This window comes from Heliangelus exortis, chromosome 22 (assembly GCF_036169615.1).
Source record: "Heliangelus exortis chromosome 22, bHelExo1.hap1, whole genome shotgun sequence".
In the NCBI taxonomy this organism is placed as follows: Eukaryota; Metazoa; Chordata; class Aves; order Apodiformes; family Trochilidae; genus Heliangelus; species Heliangelus exortis.
The window spans coordinates 10,566,260-10,585,327 of NC_092443.1; the positions used below are offsets into that span (position 1 = coordinate 10,566,260).

General features: G+C 50.5%; 2 protein-coding genes across 12 annotated transcripts in view; one reads left to right on the forward strand and one right to left on the reverse strand.

The window, feature by feature from the left end:
- RAPGEF1 (Rap guanine nucleotide exchange factor 1) overlaps window positions 1–16,010 on the forward strand; it is an 83,804-nt gene extending 67,794 nt beyond the window's left edge. For 7 of the 10 annotated variants that reach the window (XM_071766610.1, XM_071766618.1, XM_071766611.1 and 4 more), the window contains 14 exons: window positions 449–541; window positions 2,163–2,251; window positions 3,770–3,881; window positions 5,414–5,489; window positions 8,359–8,443; window positions 9,277–9,369; window positions 9,746–9,931; window positions 10,083–10,167; window positions 10,400–10,494; window positions 10,911–10,989; window positions 11,119–11,220; window positions 11,623–11,720; window positions 12,271–12,399; window positions 12,942–16,010. In XM_071766610.1, coding sequence (XP_071622711.1) covers window positions 449–541; window positions 2,163–2,251; window positions 3,770–3,881; window positions 5,414–5,489; window positions 8,359–8,443; window positions 9,277–9,369; window positions 9,746–9,931; window positions 10,083–10,167; window positions 10,400–10,494; window positions 10,911–10,989; window positions 11,119–11,220; window positions 11,623–11,720; window positions 12,271–12,399; window positions 12,942–13,092 — 1,473 coding nt within the window. In that variant the 3' untranslated portion in view covers window positions 13,093–16,010. The remainder of the gene's footprint in view (window positions 1–448; window positions 542–2,162; window positions 2,252–3,769; window positions 3,882–5,413; window positions 5,490–8,358; window positions 8,444–9,276; window positions 9,370–9,745; window positions 9,932–10,082; window positions 10,168–10,399; window positions 10,495–10,910; window positions 10,990–11,118; window positions 11,221–11,622; window positions 11,721–12,270; window positions 12,400–12,941) is intronic. The other 3 variants (XM_071766615.1, XM_071766616.1, XM_071766620.1) reach the window with 1 other exon arrangement.
- A 793-nt stretch (window positions 16,011–16,803) lies between these two features.
- PRRT1B (proline rich transmembrane protein 1B) lies at window positions 16,804–18,716 on the reverse strand. Of its 2 annotated transcripts, none has more exons than XM_071766258.1 (4): window positions 18,521–18,716; window positions 17,975–18,338; window positions 17,652–17,900; window positions 16,804–17,545 (listed from the first exon to the last, which is right to left on the reverse strand). In XM_071766258.1, the coding sequence occupies exons 2-4, from the start codon at window positions 18,323–18,325 to the stop codon at window positions 17,399–17,401; spliced, it is 747 nt and encodes a 248-aa protein (XP_071622359.1). In that variant the 5' UTR covers window positions 18,326–18,338; window positions 18,521–18,716; the 3' UTR covers window positions 16,804–17,398. The 2 variants fall into 2 exon arrangements, with proteins under 2 accessions (XP_071622359.1, XP_071622360.1); XM_071766259.1 differs by having other exon boundaries at window positions 17,652–17,792; window positions 18,521–18,709.
- Window positions 18,717–19,068: the final 352 nt, after the last annotated feature.

The following is a 19,068-nucleotide window of genomic DNA, read 5'->3' on the forward strand; positions in this document are numbered from 1 at the left end:
ATTTAGTTCGGCAAGATGGCTCTTGTCTGTGTTTGTAGCATCGTTTGGGAGATATATTTGATACCCTCTGGACTGTAGGGCTATCTGCATTTAGCTGCAGGACTAGAGCATGAGTAGCACAGGCACTTGTGGGTCAGGCTTTTAGTGCTCAGCCTCCATAACCTTGAAATCGACACTGCACATTGCACCTTCACAGCCTCCCGTGGAGTCCATGGCAGCTCTTGCAAAGCAGCGCCTGCTGATGCCCTGCTGCAGCTCAGTGCCTTTGGGAGACTCCTCAGGAACCAGACAATAATTACCCCTGGGAAAGTACAGCCCTAGTGACCAGTATTGGCCACTGAGGCGGATGAAAGGCTCCCAGTTAGGTGACAGCAGCCATTGAGATTCACTAATGGGAAGTGCTGGCGGGGGCACCATCACCCATTTCCTTTCATCCTGTCTCCTTTAGAGCGAAAACGCCAGTGAGGAGGCTGGTGAGGGTGAATATGTCAATCTGTATTCCTCTGGCCAGAGCAACGGGGAACTCCCTGGCTCTGAAGGAGTAAGTAGCACGGAGAGGGATGGACACTGGGAAGGGGCTGCCTGGTGCATGCTGAGTTCACACCAGGGCTGACGCGCTTGGCACCGGCCTCTTCTGCACACCCTGCAGCTCCTGTGTCCCTCTTGCTGGTGGTCCCTTTGCTTATCCCCTCCTGGCTTGCAGTTTTGGGTGGCCTCCCAGTCCCAGGGGACAGCAGGTGATGCTTTTGGGGGCAGGATGAGCCCTGGCAGGAGGTAGGGGCAGCTTCTCCTGCCGTGTTGGTTTGTTCGCGCTTTCCTCTCTGTTTGGAGCTGCTTGGGTGAGGTTCCCTTCCAGAAAGCTGCACCCTCACCAGCATCATCCTGGGGCTGCATCTATTCTTACAACTGCTTTGGCTTCCCCATTTTAATACAGAAAGCTTTGTGCTCTAATTCTTTTTTATTTATTTTTCTCATTCATTGTTTGGATACAGAGTGATTGATTTAGCATTATAATCGCATGCTGTTTCTTCCTTCCCTCAAGCCTCCTATCGTAGGTATTTCCTAGAGGAGAAAGGGCATTTTCCATCACAAGGAGGTACGGTCTTCCTGTTGGCTCATAAGAAGCAGCAGCAGAGCACTGTGGCCATCTTTTTGCCTGCCCTCCTCTTGGAAGGCACATCTCCTACAGGATGTCTCCAAGACCTTTATCTATGCTGGTGTTATATACGCCAAGAGATAGCACTTCCCTAACTTCCCTTCAGCAGAAACATCTAGGCAGGCTCATCCTTTTGGGCAGCTGTGAGCTGGTTCTCAACTTTGAAGCAAAGGGCTTTACAGACATAGTCTGAAAGAATCCTGCAGACACCAAGAAGCCTAAGCTCATCTGTGTGTTTTCCAGGCCAGATGGGTAGCATGCAGGTGGTTTCAGTCCAGTCTGTTCAGTAGGTTGAATTTTCAAGTTTCAGTCTTCATGATGTTAAATAATTCTGAACTCCAGTATTAGATTAATATTCCCACTTGACATCCACGGGTATTTTTAATAAATGGCTAATTTAAGATGCTGTACCTTTGCTTTGAGGTCTCTCCCTGCTGTTCCATGCCATGAGTTCAGATGGTTCTGCTTTTTTGCATTAGCCCTGTTTCCATAGCTGTGAGTTGTGAAGTGCAAACCTTGAATCATTGTGTAACCTTGTGGGAGAGGAGGGAGGCAGGAACAGCCATGTGCAGCTACCCCATAAGACAGCCTGGTCTGAGGGGCTGTGATTAGGAGGGGAACTGAAACTGGAGAGCCTATAGTTGGCCATGTCCCTTGTGATTAAAGGAGAAGGCAAGTGTATTTCAACAGCAAGGGCTGGAGGAAAAAAAAAATTTGAGAGGGTTAAAATCCAAGGCAACAGCTGACTGGTGATGTAACTTTTAGCATCATTTCACAATGTTAAAACAAACAGTACTAATTATACTAGACTCCCGAGATTGTCCCAAATTTCCTGTCTAATTAACTTATGTGTTTTCTTGGCATCTGGCATTAACTTGCATCAGCCTTTAACCGCTCTGTAGGAATTTACAGGAAAGGGCTATTTAGAGGGAGTCAGGCTGTAAATGTAAGGCTGGCCATGCTCTAGGACCTCATTGAATAATGAAAAACTTCCTTCTCTTTGCAGGAATCTCCATCTGTCAAAGACAGCCACTCCAAAGACTCCACTCCCAACAGCAGTCCCATGGGGAAGGAAGGCAAAGATGGTGTGGAAAGGTGAGCCTGAATCCCATGGTCCTCCTGCTTCCCAGCCTCAAAGGGTACAGAGTCTCACCAACATCCTCAGTCTCACCAACATCCCTGCCATATCATCCTCAGGGCTGCCTGTTCTGCCCTCAATCTTCTCTAAACTTTAAGCCCCCTTTTTTTTCTTTTTCTGCATAACTGGTGAGCAGTAGGATCCTGCTGAGTGAGGAGCATCCCCACAGGATGTCATTACTTAACTGAGGGAGCCTGTAGGGGTTAACACAGCCTGTGTTAGCCATCCTAAGTCCATCTCATTGACAGTCCTGGCTGCTTCCTCCTGTTTCCATGAAAACATACATAAAAACCCCAATGGCTGTTGGGAAATAGTTTTCCAGAGGGGAATTTCTTCCTAACCCTGTTAGTTAGAGGCTGGCTGAGGTCCTGAAGCAGGAGGCTTTATATCTCTTCTAAAGCTCTTAGCTATCATTTGTCTATGTAAATGAAGAGTTGCAGGCTGTAACAGATGGGCTTCAGGAGAAGCAGAGTGAGTGCTTCCCTGCTGTAGGCGGCAGGTGCCCGGACGGTGCCCCCCCCGCCTGTGCCCAGCTGGGGCTAGCCCAGGCGCGCATGCCCGGGTTCGGAGGTGTGGTTTCCGGGGAGAATTCCAGAGCCGGACGGATCAAAGTTAGCTCCTGATACTATCCGAGCCAGCACTAGCTCGACTGACTCCCACGGCGAGACTCGTCCCACGCAACACCCTGCTGCTTGAGATTGCTCTTCAATTGCATTTCTAAAGCAAAAATAGAGAACAGCATTGTTTGTGTGTGACAGTCAACTTCCCTTCCCCCATTTTCCTGCAGTTGATTTGAGGGTTTTAATCCCTGCAGTGAAGGAGACAATGCAAGAGAGCTCTGCAAAGCTACCTGCTGAAAGTACAGACTGATGCACTGGATTTTGCCCTGTCCCTGGGAAAAACTGTAAAGAACATGTGTGGTTTCTATTTTTTAAGGAGCATAGGCACAGATTACATGTGTCCAGGCACAAGACTACCAGCCTTTGGAGGTAGGATGTACACCAAAAAAGTGGGCAGAGCTTTCTGTTCCGTCTTCCTGCAAAAAGAGAGCCTGTCATCTCCTCTAGCATCAGCACAGTGGGTCATGAGCTGACTAAGAGATGCATGTGTGGAGCATGCTCAGGCTCTATACGTGTGAGGAAGGGCTTAAGATATGTGTGCACTAAAAATTTGGTGGATTAAGGACACATGGAAGTGTGTAGCTATGCAAGGCAGAGTAAATACCTGTCTAGCAGAAATGCAGGCAGACAAGTGTTCAGGTCCTAAAGGTTCATCTCTCTTTTTTCAAGAGATGGCACAAAGCAACAGAATTAGAAGTAGACATTTGGGCTTGTTTGCAAAAGATTTACCTCCATGCTGTGTATTTACTGTCATTTAAGGAAGGTTTGTACACTGAGAGCTTGGATGGATCCAGCATCTTTTACCATGGATGGGCAATGACATTGATGAGTATTTGCCTTGTTTTTTTTTAACAGGCAGCAGCAGTCATCTGATGGTTTGGAAGCATCACAGTTGGAGAAAGAAGTAGATGAGCTATCCCTTATTGACCACAGTGAAATTATGGCTAGGTTGACACTGAAGCAAGAGGTGAGTGCATTCAGGGTTTGCTTTCATACTCTTCAGTTAATGCTGTATTGAAATCTGATTCTTGGTGTGCACAAGCAAAGTATCAGCTCTGATCTGATAGGAAAAAATGGGTTGCAGCAGAAGTGGCATGCAGCTTCAGGTGTGCAGGCTGCTGTGAAAGTAGGAGCTGCTGGTAGAGGCAGGGAGCATCAGCAGTGAATGAGGGCTTAACAAATGCGAGATGTCTCTCTAAAAAACCAGTCCAACGTGTCTCCTTTTCCCAGTCTGCCCCTTCTCCCCTCTTCAGCCTGCACCAGTCTAAAATGCCTGAGAGCAATAAATCCAGGTGCTGGTTTGTGGTGCTGTCTGTGAGGCAGGTTTAGCAGATTTCCCAAGCAGGACATTATATGACTGATGTAGAAGAGCAGCCGAAGTAACTGTTTCTGTGTTTGTGAAATTGCTTTGTCTCTAACCTTGGGTGCACTCCCAAACAGCTTTGCTCAGCTGTGCTCTCCAACGAAGCTGTCTCTGACATGCAGCTTGAGGGAATATGCAGGCTTTTGAAGCTTTCAAACTGTCAGCGAGCTTGTCTGAAAAACAGAGAGAATGTATCATTTACTGGTGCTTCAGGAGTGTTCTTTGGTCAGCTGAGATGTGCAGGAGAGAATGAGAAGCTATTAGTCATTCCTTAAGTGGTATTTTTGGAGTCTTGCCAGAGGGTCACCTGAAAAAGTTGCATCTTAGGCGTAGCAGCTCCATGGCTGTAATCCATAGGCTTTTTCAGTGTTTTGCATATTGAAATGAAAAAGACATTACAAAGGAAAGACAGATACAGCTCCAGTCTCCTCAGAAGGGAAAAAAACAATTAAAAATCAGTGATTTCTGAACATTTAGGACTGGCAGATCTGTGTCAGCCCATAACTTCTTTTTTATTTCCTTTTCTTTATGGTCTGTGTGTTTGAAATGGTACAGAACTGCCACTATGAGCTGTTTCCTGCAGTGTGAGACCTGCTGGCTGAATGGTAGATCAGTTCTGAATATTTTCAGTTGTGAATTGCAGTAGCTGGAAGAAAGATGGGTTTAGAGGGTGATAAGGCAGGGGTCAAGCGGTTTCCGGGCTGTTTTCTGCTCCGGGTTATTGGATCCCTCAGGTGACCTCCAGTCAAAAAGTTCCAAACTAGGGAATTAACTTGCCTGGTTTTGATGTTCCAGGAAAATGCACATTGTCTTCTGGGAGTGTTTGGGAGTCTGGGACATTTCTCTTCATTCTTCTGTGGACAGAAGGTGCAACTTCCGCTGAACTTCACAGGCTGGCCTTAAGGAGTCAGAGACCCCAGGTGGTGATCAGTCCAGATACTCATCTGGGACATCAAAAGCTTTATTCACATTCCAGGATTAGCCCAGCACTGAAGACCATGTCCCAGCATGTGCTGTGAGCAGCGCCAGGAACATCGTGTACTCTGCCAGTTGTTGCTGAGCTTGAACCCCAAAGATGGTAAACCAGGCTGAAGGGAGCTTGGGCCATACCTAATATGTTTCTCTCCTTGTTGCAGGGAGATGATGGGCCAGATGTTCGTGGTGGATCTGGAGACATCTTGTTAGTGCATGCAACAGAGACCGACAGGAAAGGTACAGTGGATGCAGTAGATCAGAGCTGAGGAACGTGGCCTTTTGCTGCCTGTCTCCTGCCTGGCTGTGGTGTGCATGGCTGTGATGTGGCTGCAGACAGCTGTGCCAGGGTGGGGGGACTGCATTTGTGATCCTTTGGATTGCAAGGAGGTGATTGTGCTTCTCTTTGGTGGAGTGGAGGTGAGCTGGAAAAGCACCTGTTCATTCTGGGTAGCAGCAGGGATGGTATTGACTCCTCATAACCTTCACCCAGATCTGGAGGGCAAGGTGCCCCAGTAGAGCTGCTGACGGTGCTGTGTTGGTGTCTGTCTCCATGCCTGCCACTGATTCCAGGTCTGACCAGCCTGTTGTGGCAGGAATCCTGTTTCCAGTGGTATTCCTTGCCCTTTGAACTTCAGGGCAGGGGTCATGTAGGAGATGCTGGAGTGACTGTTGAATCAGAGTAGGAGAGGAGGAATGTTGGTTTGGGTTTCATGCAGTACCTGTGAACATCAGGCAAGCTGTCCAAGTACTTGTCTGCTGACACCTTTTATTTTCAACTTACTATGTCAGTTCCCAGTCCCACTCTGTACCGGTTGCATGCTGGTAAGCCATCCAGACCAGTTCAGTTAAAGAAGGGAGAGGAGGGGGAGGAAAATGAAGGCAAGAAACCTTTAGCTCTAGATTTGTTAAAATCCCACTTTATCTCTCCAAACCCAGTCACCACACACATGAAGCAGATCCTTTGGCAAAGAACCTGTGGCAAAGAGAGCCTTAGCAGTGCTTCCAGAGAGTGTTTTTGAACCTGCTCAATGTATTTGTTCTGGTGGCCTTAACAAGAATTGATCTCCTTATCTTCAGGGATGCAAGGCAGAGTGTACTAACCCACTGAACCTTTCAGTGCTCATATTTTAGAGGGTTGATAGTCAAAGGGGAAACATCTTTCATGTGCATTTTTAAATGGCAAGGTTTTTACTGTAGCTTCTCTTAACAGACAGCTACTTGGTAAAGAGATGGGGTGGTGGACCTCTCCCTGATGAATGGGGACCTCTCAGGAGGCCACGAGCAGAGAGGTGAAAGCCTTGCAGAACTTCTCAAGACTAGGAAGAACTCAAGCAGGATTTTTAAATGAACAGCAGGGTGGACAGGGTGAGTGGCTGGGTGGAGGGAGCTCTGCAGCCACATTTCTCAGAATAGTCAAAGAGCTTTGCCACATGGGCTCTGCCAAGCAACTGAGCTGAATGGAGCACAGAGGAATTTGTACTATGCTAACCCAGTGTTTGGGTGACTGAGAGGGTTAATGAATTAAGCTTACAATGAGAGGAATTCAAGGCTTGTAAATCAATCAGCCATACAGCACAGATGGTATAGTTAAGAGGCTTTCCTTTAAAGATTAATTTCTTGGCAGCTTTGAGTGCCAGAGGAGACCAGCTGTATTACCTCACGTTGCCTTTCGGGCAGATGGGAGCCCAGAATAAATGTATCTCCACACCCTGTTGCATGATGCTTCTTGCCCAGTTGAGTTTTCTAAAAGAGCTGCATGGAATAAGGGATAAAGAGAGACTTGTGGACTTCAGGAACAAGATCCACAATCAGTTAAGTGCACACAGCCACACATGCTTGCTGTGTGCAGGATTACAGCTAGATGAGGCTCAGGACTCACCCCTGACATGACCATCAAGGCTCTGGCTTTAGAGCTTATGTCTGATTGTCTTTACCCAAAAGGCAGCAGTGCTCTCTGATTTAAGAGCATCTTAGTGAGGCTCCTGCCAGGAGAACCACCACATATGAAGAGGCACAAGGATCACACCCTGCCCTGCTCTGTGACACCCTCCATGTGCAAAGGATGGATGTTGCAGCACATGAGTGTGAGGTGATCCCTGTCCTGGCTGAAACAAGCTTTACCTGTACAACCTCTCCTGGGCAGGCACTGCAGGAGATTTTTCTCCCCATCTGGTGCTAAGGAGGCTCTGCCAGTGGTTGCAGTGCATGGGGCAGGGGCAGGGGCAGTGTGTCATCCTACTGTACATGCTGCCTGCAGTGCTGCCAGGTTTCATACCACTGTTAATGAGTTTCCGTTTTGACCACACTGATCAAGCCTTGCCCAGGACTGCAAGAGTTCTGCAGTGTTAACCTGAAATCTTTCTTTCCCATTTGCAGTTCCTGATTTTTTGATTTCTCTCCTTCGTGCCTTTGGTGGTGGCCAAAGCCTTGGCATTTCTGGGTCCTGCAGAGCCCATTTCTGCGGATTTCTGAACAGAAGTTGACTGCGTGCACCGTGTCACTGTCTGTGGTGGCAGGGTCATGGTCAGGATAGTGTCAGTTTTTGCAGTGCAATTTACTCGTCCGTTGGCTGGAAATAATCTTATATTTTTACACTGTCCTGGGGCAGATTGCCTGGAACACAGCAAGGGCAGAGGGTCTGCAGCAATGTATCATCATGTTGAAACACATGCCTTCCTGATCAGGAGGAAAGAGAGATGATGCCTTTCTACAGGGCTCTGTGCTGCCTGAGTTGTGAAGACTGAGAATAGGAGCCCATCTCTTGCCATCAGATTTTTTAAAAATATCCCCAAGGTCTAACCCACATTTTTCCTTGACCCAATATTGACAGTTCCTGCCCCACAAGCAGATGCTTGGCCAAACAGCAAGCTCTAGTGCTGCAAGTGGGAGCCAGGCCAGAGGGGAGAGGGCAGTTTGACTGTAGCTTTTGGGCTGTAGGGTCCATCTGCTGGTAAGAAACAACAGCACAGCATTTCTGCAACGTCCATTCATGTCAAAATGTGTCCATGTCCTCTTCCTGCAAGCCTGGACTCAACCTTACAAGAAGCTTCATTTTTCTGCAAGCAGCATTGAGTGAGGCTTTGTTGTATTTTTTTTTTTTCTGTAGATCTTGTGCTGTACTGTGAAGCCTTTCTGACAACATATAGGACATTTATCACTCCTGAAGAGCTCATCAAGAAGCTGCAGTACAGATATCCTTTTGCATAAGTCACAGTTCATCCCCAACTGGAATCAGAGCCCTGCAGTCTTCCTGGAGGGAGCTCCTTGTTGAGCACCCTGCCTGCAGCTCCTGCCCCTGGGCTCTCTTCCCTTCACCCCCAGCTGAGTGGGTCAGTGTCTGGGTTTAGGCAGTGCAAAGTCCTCATGGGCTTTGGTCCTGTAGCCCACATCAGAAGCAGCCTGATGTCACTCTGTGTCACAGCTCCTCACTGCCATCTGCAGCAGAGATGCTGCTCCTGTGGGATCAGGGCAGCCAAGGACACAGCAGATCTCTGTTGCCAGTGAAGAGACTGGCTGGGGCGTTCCCACAGGTCCTCATCAGTCCTTGGCTTCTGATAACCTTCCTCTCCTTCCCTTTGTCCACTGAAATGCAGAAGCATTTTCAACCTGCACTGTCTCCCCTGCCACCATTCTCCTTGCAGCAAATTGGGCACTGAGGAAGGTAGAGGTGACAGCTGAGTTGTTATGAGACCAGATGTCACAAACCCACAGGGAGGAGCAGAGTGAAGGAGTGCTGTTCATTAAATTCCACCTTAGAAGAGCTTCAGGGTACACCTGCACTTCTAGCAGCAGTTCTGTGAGGTATACCCTGTGCCTCCTCACACCCCTGCTACGTGCAGCTGGGGGCAGCTTAATACCATGCTAATTAGAGCTATATCAGTGTCCCTTATGTCCTGGAAATTGAACACCAGTTTCAGTCAAGACACAACAGTACTGTTGCTATTCTGATGTTCCCCGAGGCAGCTCCTAGTTGCACTGATGCTGGTCTGACCCCACTAAGTTGATTCTTTAATTAGCAACCAACATATGAGAAGTTTTGCCACTTCCCAGACACCTTCAAGAAGCGAGTCAGTAAGAACACCTTCTTCGTGCTGGTGAGAGTGGTGGATGAGCTGTGGTGAGTTGTCTTCTTTGATTGGGGGCTGGGAGATGCAGGGTCAGTAACAATACAGACATCTGGTACTTACGAAGACATGAGATTCTTTAAACCCTACCTATAGTGACAGCTGAAATGCCCTAGCCTGACCAGTGACACGCTGATAGTGCTGAACCCTCCTGTTGGAAGAGCAGGTTCTCAGTGTGGACCCAATTGGGTCATTTATTTTAAAATAACCAGGAACAAGGAATCTGTAAGAAGGGAGGAGCTGGAAGGATGAGGAATTTCAGTCACTTGTAAGAAAGAATGACAAAAGACTCAGTACAGGTACAAACTCTTCAGCTTGATCAGAGGCGTAGCTCTGATGTTTTTCTTGGGGGTTCCATCTTTCTCTCAGCTTAGTGGAGTTGACAGAGGAAATTCTCAAGCTACTGATGGACTTGGTCTTCCGACTGGTCTGCAATGGGGAGCTGAGCCTTGCCAGGGTGCTACGGAAAAACATCCTTGATAAAGTGGATCAGAAGAAAATGTTGAGCTATGCCAATTCCATCAAACCTCTTGCAGCCCGGGGGGTGGCAGCCAGGTGAGGAAAGATGCATGCAACCATACCTTTGCCTTATGAGGGACTGGGCATCCCTTTCTTGTGGACATAACAGTTTTCTCAGCCCATAATACAAGAGAAGGAAACTGGTTACATTTTCTGAGCCTTTATACTGCATCCTTGTTTCCTACAGGCCAGGTACCCTGCATGATTTCCACAGCCATGAAATAGCTGAGCAGCTGACCCTCCTAGATGCTGAACTCTTCTATAAAATTGAGGTACAGAGAGAAGGATGGGGAAAGGGTGATGGGAGAGATTTGAAAGTGTCTCCTCTGCAGTCTCTGGTGTTCCCTCCCAGTTCTCCAAGCACACCTGGTGGGTTGTAGGAGACAGCTGAACTTATGTCAGCCAACAGCCATGACCACAGGCTGCAACTGGGAATCTTGAAGCAAAAATTCCATTTTTTTATGTGTAGTGTTTTCTCACCCCTCTTCTCTTTTTCCTTGGCAGATCCCAGAAGTTCTGCTTTGGGCAAAGGAGCAAAATGAAGAGAAAAGCCCCAACCTGACACAATTCACAGAGCACTTTAATAACATGTCCTACTGGTAAGGAGCAGCTGTGGCACTGAATTTGCACCAGTTCCCTTCTTGTAAGCAGGATAACATATATTTTTGTCTGGGAAGTAGATGCAAGGCACTTACTAGAGACTCCAGAGCACAAGAAAATCAGGAGGGTTTTGAAGGGCACTGTAACCTGGAGGAATTCTTGTCCGTACCATTGAGCCCTTCAAACAAACATTCCTTGTGCTAATAAATGTACCTCATGAAGAATCTGATGTCATCCTTGAAGATATTCTTTGTTGTGAATTAAAGTTTTCTGTTTAGGCTGGAACCATCGTGAGCCTTTCAGTATTGTTGATCCATCCTTACTAGCTAGCAGTTTTTTAAATGAAACAAAAAGAAATCTGAGGTCTGCTGAAGTGGGTTTATTTTTCTGAGTTTTCTTCTCTCTGTTCTTCCAGGGTCCGTTCAATAATTATGCTACAAGAGAAAGCCCAAGACCGAGAGAGGCTTCTCCTTAAATTCATAAAGATTATGAAGGTATTAGCTTGTCTTTTAATGTAAATCTTGCACGCTGCTCCTTAAAGGACCTTTTGGTTGCTAGAGCTGTTTGATGCTAGAAAGCTTTTTGTATCTCTAGAGTAACTGGAATACTCTCCCTCTTCACAGCACTTGCGAAAGCTGAATAATTTTAATTCCTATCTGGCCATTCTTTCTGCACTGGATTCTGCACCCATCCGAAGGCTGGAGTGGCAGAAACAAACCTCAGAGGTGAGGAGCAGTGAGGGCTGTGATCTTCAGGGGAAAAAGATAACTCTATGAAACTGCTGGGTGGTATTAACAGCTCAGCAATGTCCCAGGGTGGAAGGAGCAGAGAGCTCCTCTCCAAGGGGTATAATGCCACTGTGCTGGGAGTCTGCAGCGTGCCTGGGCATTCTGACAGCTGCAGGAGTGCCAGCACAGTCACAGGTGAGAACAACCTCCTTCTCCTCCTCCCTGGAAATGGAAGCCTTGGTGAGGCTGAAGGCATCAAGGCTCTGTGTATACACACCCGGGGTCAGGCTGAGGTGCCTGTGGGGTGGCATTAACTCCTTGGCCTTCATGGCTCTCTGAGGAGGTTACAAACCACGTGGGGTTGCAGCAGTGGTGTCACCATGGACTTTGTGTTCCCAGGGTCTGGCTGAGTACTGCACCCTGATTGACAGCTCCTCGTCCTTCCGCGCCTACCGAGCAGCTCTGGCTGATGTGGATCCTCCCTGCATACCTTACCTGTGAGTTGGGAGTTTGTTTCTTCTGCCGCTACTTCTGCACATTCAGATAGTTCCTTCAAGGATTTCTTGGCAGCTTCTGCTCAGCTCAGCACTTGTCTTCTGCCTGTGCAGACATGGCTGAGCAGAGGAGGTGGAGGCAGGAGGGAAGCACAGCTCCCTTGCTAACAAAACTTCAAGGAGAGGGAAACCCTCTTGTGTAAAACTGTAGGGAAGGTTTAATCCCTGGCAGACACTTCCCACTGTGACCTTCTTCCAGCCTGCTCCTCCTTTCCACAGATGGTGAAAGAACAACCTCAGTGCCCTTAGCACGAGTGCTTCACCTCAAGGTCCCTCCATTGTGCATGGTGGACACCTTACAACTGGATACCTCTAGACCTGCTGCTGGGGACATGTTTCCCTCTACTTTAAAGCTGCAGCACTGATGGTGGCAGCAGGGGGAGGCTGTTAGATTGCTTGGGGCTGCCTTTTGTCTGGCTGTCCTGCCCCTGTGTGACTAACCTCTGTTCTTGTTTGTCTACTCCCTGACCTGCTCCCTCTTCCTCTCTTTCAGAGGCCTGATCCTGCAGGACCTGACCTTTGTTCATCTGGGAAACCCTGATTACATTGACAGCAAAGTCAACTTTTCCAAGCGCTGGCAGCAGTTTAACATCCTGGACAGCATGAGGTGCTTCCAACAAGTGTAAGTGCAACAAGAGGGAGGACAGAGCTGGCTTTGAGGCACCACAGTGGGGATTGGTGTGGGGAGCTGTGTCCAGAGCACAGGAGCCCCTGTGGAAGGAGAAGGGAGACTAAGGTCAAAGGTTCATGATGGAAATGTAAGGAGAGCTAGAAAGGACAGGACTCTGGTCACAGTCTCCTTCCCTCTCTAGGTTAGATATGACTGAAAGCTGTGAAGATATTTTTCCAGTGTCACTTGTGAGATCTAGTGCAGTAAAGTTTTCTGACTACGCTTTCAGACAACAGACCTCCAGGTTTTGATGTTGCTGTCATGCAGCAGAAGCAGATCTAACTGCTGATTTCAGTGTGATGGGGTCTTTTTTTTCTCTTCAATTCAGCCATGGGTGTGGTGTTTTTCCCTCTTCTTGGTGTCACATCCCAGTCATAAATATTAGATTCAGGTGATACAGACACTGGGTGTCCACTGGAGGAGGGCAAGGGTGGCTCAGAGAGGTCCCTGGGTGGCCCCTTCTTTAACTGCTGCTCCCTTCTCTGGTTTTCCAGACATTACGACATCAAAAGAAACGATGACATAGTGTCATTCTTTAATGACTTCAGTGACCACCTGGCTGAGGAGGCCCTGTGGGAACTGTCCCTCAAAATCAAACCTCGGAACATTACGAGGCGGAAAACAGATCGAGAAGAGAAAACCTAGGAGGAGAGGTTGTGCAAGCGAGGAGAATTGCTCCGCAGAGGCACCGAGGGCAGTTGTCAGACTGGAGTTCAATGTTTGTACCTGCTACTGGATGATTCACCCTCCCTCCCAGCTGCCAGCGAGCCCTTGGGGGGGGTGAACGTCGGAGCGGCCAAGCGGTGACCACGCGTGTTGGCCACGGAGGGCGCAGAGCAGCTGCTGCCCACCATGCTCGCCCTCCTTCTCCTCCCCTCCCTCTGTGCCATGAATCAGCTTTAAATCTGGGGAGAAAGAGCTGTGTGGAAGGAGGGTCCCATGCAAGCGTGGAGTTGCTGGCCAATTGCATCTGGCAATGCTCAGGCTGTTGTTTTCATCCACAAAGGAGGGGGCAGCAAGAGCTCAGCACCCACAAACTTGTCTCCGGAGCGGCATTGAGCAGGCAGCAGCCATGGAAGCCAAGGGTTTGAGTCTCCCCTGCAATGTCACCTGGAAACATGTTCGTCCCTAGGAGATGAGGATGGAAGAGTCTCCTGCTGCCTGCCAGAGGAGCTCTGCTTACAGAGAGCTGGTTGTGTTTACAGGGGTCTTCGGTTTACCACAGATCTCTGGCGCCTTCTTCATAGGAGGGAGGCACCAGTCATAGATATGGAAGAGGCACTGAAAATGTGGGCAGGAACCTGCCATCTCCAGTCATCCTACCCCCCTCCTCCTCCCAGATCCTGTTATTTAAGCAACGGTAATCCCTGCAAACCCAGGAAACATTGACTACCCAAGGTACTGTGGTTCACTTGTCCTGTGAACCCGTATCTTTTAGTGACGGTACTAGCTTTTGCACAGTAAATGCTGTAGTATACAAGACTGTAAATATAGTATTTAGAATCCATTGGAGATTTTTTTGATGCATGTCTGGATACCGATGTGTTTAAAAGAAAAAAAAACAAAACAAAAACGTGCAAAACAGTATGTATAAAATTAACAACCTGTGACAATGTTGTTCCACGTGCTGGAAGAAAGGAGGCTCAAGGTGGCTGTGTGGGCACTGGCTGTGGAGCAGGTGCAGGAGCCAAAGGAGCCAGTGGAGCCAGCAGGTCCATTTCTGGGGTTGGACATGGGAATTGGGTAGGTGCCACGTGCCCAACTGAGCCACCTTGTCCCCTCCACCCTGCTCTTCTTTCCTCTCACTGTTGCCAAATGTTCTTTTCAGGGGGTCCCCATCTGGCTGACCCTTGGTGCTGTGCTTTGTGACCCATGGTTTGGCAGGAGCCCCAGCAAAGACTCTGTCCCCAGACCCATCATGCCAGAGCCAGCCGGGCAGGGGCAGCCTAGCCTGGAAGAGTGAGGGGGGCGAGGTCTCATTTCCCACACACACAGCTTTACCCCCAAACTGTTCAGTGTGCCTTATTCAGCTCCTCTGTCCCCTACCCATGTCTTCCTCCCTTGGGTGTTCTCACCAGCACAGCCCCAGCTGAGCCATTCCACATTTCTCCTCTGTGTCCTCTGAGGGTTTACAGTGTGGGCCGTGGGTTCGAGGAGCCTTGCAAGGCCTTTCCCAGCACCACGTTGTGTGGTCAGAGGTTTTTACAGGGTTCTGTCAAACAAAACCATGCAGGTTTAGGGCAGCAGCTGGCAAGGAATACAGGTAGGGTGTTTTGCAGAGCATCCTTAACTTATTTCTCAAGAGCAGCTCTGTGTTTGCTACAGCCTCTGTTTATTCTAGGTGAATCAGAGTTGCAAGCATTTCCTTCTCCAAACGGATGGCAAAGTCTTAGCCAGCTCCCTGCAGATGGCAGCAGGAGGGGATGGCAGCAGTGTTGCCCCTTATTGTCCTGAAGATTTAGGCACAGGACTCATGCAGCAGCCAAATGCTGAAGTGCAGAGAGATGCCCCCTGCCCATGAGGGCATCTTCAGGGGGAGGAGAATGTGGGGCCCAATACTGGTTTGTGCAGCCCCAGAGTGGGGATCCTCCTGTGCTGAAATGTGCAGTATCTGAACCAAAATGTTTCAGAAGCAGTTTATTTCTGTGACACTGAGGGCGCTGGAGCCGTGTGTCACATCTGGCTGAGGCTTTGCAATCCCCAGCCTTCCACGCAGGAAGTAATGCTTGTGTTTCCCTTTGTAAATAAGATCTTGGGAAAAAAAACCCAAAACCAACCAACCAAACAAACAAAAAACTTGACATGGTGAGACTGAAAAGGCAAATGTACCCCGTGGCTGGCACAGGCTTCCCCCTGGCAGGCCCTGAGCATCTCCCTGGGATGCTGTGCTGTGGCAGTCTCCTGGCAGTGTCGTGTGTGGTGGGGATGCAGGTGGGGACAGGCTTCTGTGTGGCTTGTCCAGCTTGGGAGGAACCAAGCCCCCCCAGTTTTCCTACCCCCTTCTCTCCTTTGATCTGCAGTCATCCCCAGCTGCCCGGGGTGTCCCCACTACAGCTCCCTGCTTGTGTCCCCCTGCTCAAGGCTCCAGGGCTGGAGGGACTCTTCAGAAGGGTCTCCTTGACCAGAGCAGTTCCAGGTTTGCTGGCCAGAGCCCCCCCCTCACCAGGAGCAGCACCCATGGGGAGCAGAAGCCCAAAAGAGCAGCAGGACTGGCCATGGGGGTGCTTGTGTGTCATGCAGGCAGTGTCACTGGGGCCATCACCTCTTTTGGGGAGGAGAGTGGGGACCTCACAGTCCTTAGTGTGGGGCAGGGAGGGGGGGGAGAAGCAGTGCCCCCAGGCACCAGCCCCTTGCTCCCTCCAGGAGCTCTCCACAACCCACAGCTGTGCAGTTGTATTATATATTCACCATTAACCCAGTCCTGATGATGGCATCTTCCTGCAGACATTTCAGACCTGTATCTTTTTATATTAAAGACAAATAAACACCAATAACAAACCTGCCTGATGATCCTGTTCACAGTGCATGCAGCAGTCTGTGGATTAAAGTGACAATCGAATCCACTCCTGGCACTGGCGTGGCCTCATGTTTTCTCATGTATCCCTCAGGGTTTTGCCTCTGCCCTTGGCCCTTTTTCCTCTTATTTTTCCCCCATAAATTTCTTCCACCCAAGTGAGATAATTTAGCCCCACTACCAGCCCTACATTTGAGAAGAAGATGCCTGCTCCTGTCACCTTCCTCCAGGCACTGGTGTCCCTTCTGTCAGGGGGGGGTGCCTGCTCCCCAAAACACACCCTGCCAGGCGTGTGCCCTGCCACATGCTGGCAGCCCAGGGCTATAAATAACCCCTGCAGCGGCCTGGGCAGCCCAGCATGCTCCTGGTGCTATTTCAGTCCTGGATGAGGTTCAAAATTCCTCTGGAAATAATGAGCATCACCATCTGGGAAGGAGGATGCCCAGACACTGACCCAGCACACACACCACCCTCCTGCTCGCTGGTGCTGGACCACAGTGCCACACCCCACTTGCGGGGTGTGTGGCAGGGAGAGGGAAGGGTGGCTTTGACACTTAGGTGGCCATGACACTTAGATCCTGCTCAGCACATCAGAGCAGCCTTTGGAAGACTCAGCAGTTTGTCCTGCCCTTCCCTGCAAAGCTCTGCAGTGGCACCCCCAGCACATCCCCCGTTGGGAGGGGCTCCTCGGAGTCCTGCTTGGCCTTAAGCCCCAGCACCTGCATGCTTGTGGGGGAAGCCCTGATGTGCCAGATTGCAAGAGAACTTGCCTTGGATTTTGTGGTGGACAAAAACCTCAGGGAAGGGGGAAGGAACTTACTGTGCACAGGAAGCAGAATGTTTGGCTACACCTGTATTTTATTTTACTCTGGAAGCGGTAAGAAGGTGGCCATACAGCATGTGTGTGTATTTTTCTGTGCACAGTTACCATAGGAGCTAAATTTGTGGCTCTGATATTTTGAATTAGGGGTGGGGGCTTCTCATGTGCCCAGAGCAGCAGCTGCCAGCAGAGCAGCCACACACCTTGGTCTCTCCATTGGTCCTTGGCTGTTTGCTCCATCTCCAGGCCCACTGCCCCTGTGGCAGTTTCCTTTTGCATGTCCCAAGTCACAGTCCACAGTAATGGGATCCAACATCCTGCAGCGGAGCCCAATCCCAGATCCCATACATGATTCCACCACTCCTTGCCTGGACATGGCACCGGCACCACTTTGCTCTGGGTTCATTTGTCCCATGCTTCACAAGGCTGAAAGAGGTGAGTGAAACCACAGACAGCTCCAGAACAGCTTCTCACCTCTCCATGAAGAACCTTGTGCTCTGTGCTCACCCTTTGCTGGCAGCCCGGGCGATGCCACACAGGGCCTGAGGCCACTCCACCTGTCCCTGTGGCATGGAGTCCCCAGCACACGCCGTGTCCCTGGGGGGTTCAGGGCCCTGTCATAGGTACAGGGACACCAGGACATAGATGACCCAAGTGATGGAGGTGAACAACCCGAAGAAGAGACTGATGAGGACCAGTGACCGGGCCTTTTTGGATGCCACATTTGCTTGGGCTACGTCCCCACGGTCCAGCGCAGCCCGGGTCTGGCACAGGAGGAGCATGGGGAGGTTGGAAATGAGATGCAGCACTAGGAAGGAGACTGGAGGCATGGGGAGGGTTTGGTGTAAATCAGAAGGGTGCTGTCCTTACCTCATGAGAGTAGACGACAGCAATGAGCCCGGTCAGCAGGCAGCAGAAGACAGTCACCAGCACTGATTCCACCATGTAGTCATTGGGCAGGCGCTGCCCACGGCTGGTGGGCAAAGGGCCCGTGCTTGGACGCACGTTATACTGAGACATGAGAGGGGCATCAGAGCTGTCTGCCCCCCGCTCTGTGCCCCCCACACCAGGCTGTGGTGCTCCAGCATTGCTCAAGGCTCTGCTTGGGACCCCAGAAACCTTGGAGGGGGGATAAGGGGTGACCCCACTTTGCAGCAGGGAACATGGGGGGGTTGGGGAGGGGAAATACATACGGTGTTGTAGGGCAGGGGGGCAGGTGGGACACCCTGGGGTGGGAAGGGTCCTGGTCCTGGTCCTGGTCCAGGCTGGTAGACAGCAGGTACTTGCTGGGAGAATCCAGCCGGGAAGGGTTGGTAGAGGTGAAGGCTCTTGGGGTCGGGGGGTGAGTAGGGTGGTGGGTCCCCCTCAAAGGTCGCGTTGGTCACCGTTGCCACCACTGTGGGCCTATTCCCACAGCTTGTGGTGGAGTCACAGTGGGTACTGGAGCCGGGCAGCCCCCCAGCTGCCCCATTGCCCCCCGAATGCTCTGCTCCTTGGGCTGGGGGGCCATAGCCCCGGGGCCTGGATGGTGTCTGCTCCTCCATCCCGCGGGGACACCTGCGGGGACAGGGAGGCCACGGTGAGTGCCAGTGGCATTGCAGGGGACCCTTAGCGACCCCGACCCTTAACCTCCCGCAGGGGCAGGCGAGGGGAACCCCCCCCCCCTTCCTTTTGCCACCCCACCGCCACTGCGGAGCCCCAAGCCCCCTCCAGCGCCCCGGCCCCGTGTCCCCACTCACGTCGCTGTTCTCGAGGTCCCCAGTTTCGGACACACGGGAGCCTGGGCCCCCGTTACGGCCCCACCACTACCCCCGGCTCCCGCCCGGCCCCGCGCTGTGCCGGGATCAGCCCGATCGGGTTAATCATTGACCCGGTGTTTGCCCGCGACCTGCGCGGGGCAGGACCAGGCCCCCAGCGGCCACCCCGGCAGCGAGATGGTCTCGGGGGGGGGGGGGAGGGGGGATTCGGGGGTTAAAAGGTGGGGGGTCACCCCCACTGGGACTCCCGGGACACACAAAGGGGGGTGGGGTCCGTTGTGCAGGACATGAGTGTGCGTTGTGCTGCCGCTGTCAGAAAGGGTGCAGAGATCAGGGGTACGCGTACTTGGAGTAAACTTATATTTTGTTTCAGCTATAGATGTGCGATTTGTCTTTATTTGAAACGGTTTTGTTTACAGGTAGAGAGCTGTCTGTGTATGCTGGGCGCATCTACTTATATAAAAAAATTCCTGCCTGTATTTTAGGTCTGTCTATAAATATTTCCCTGTCTACACGTATGTGTACATATA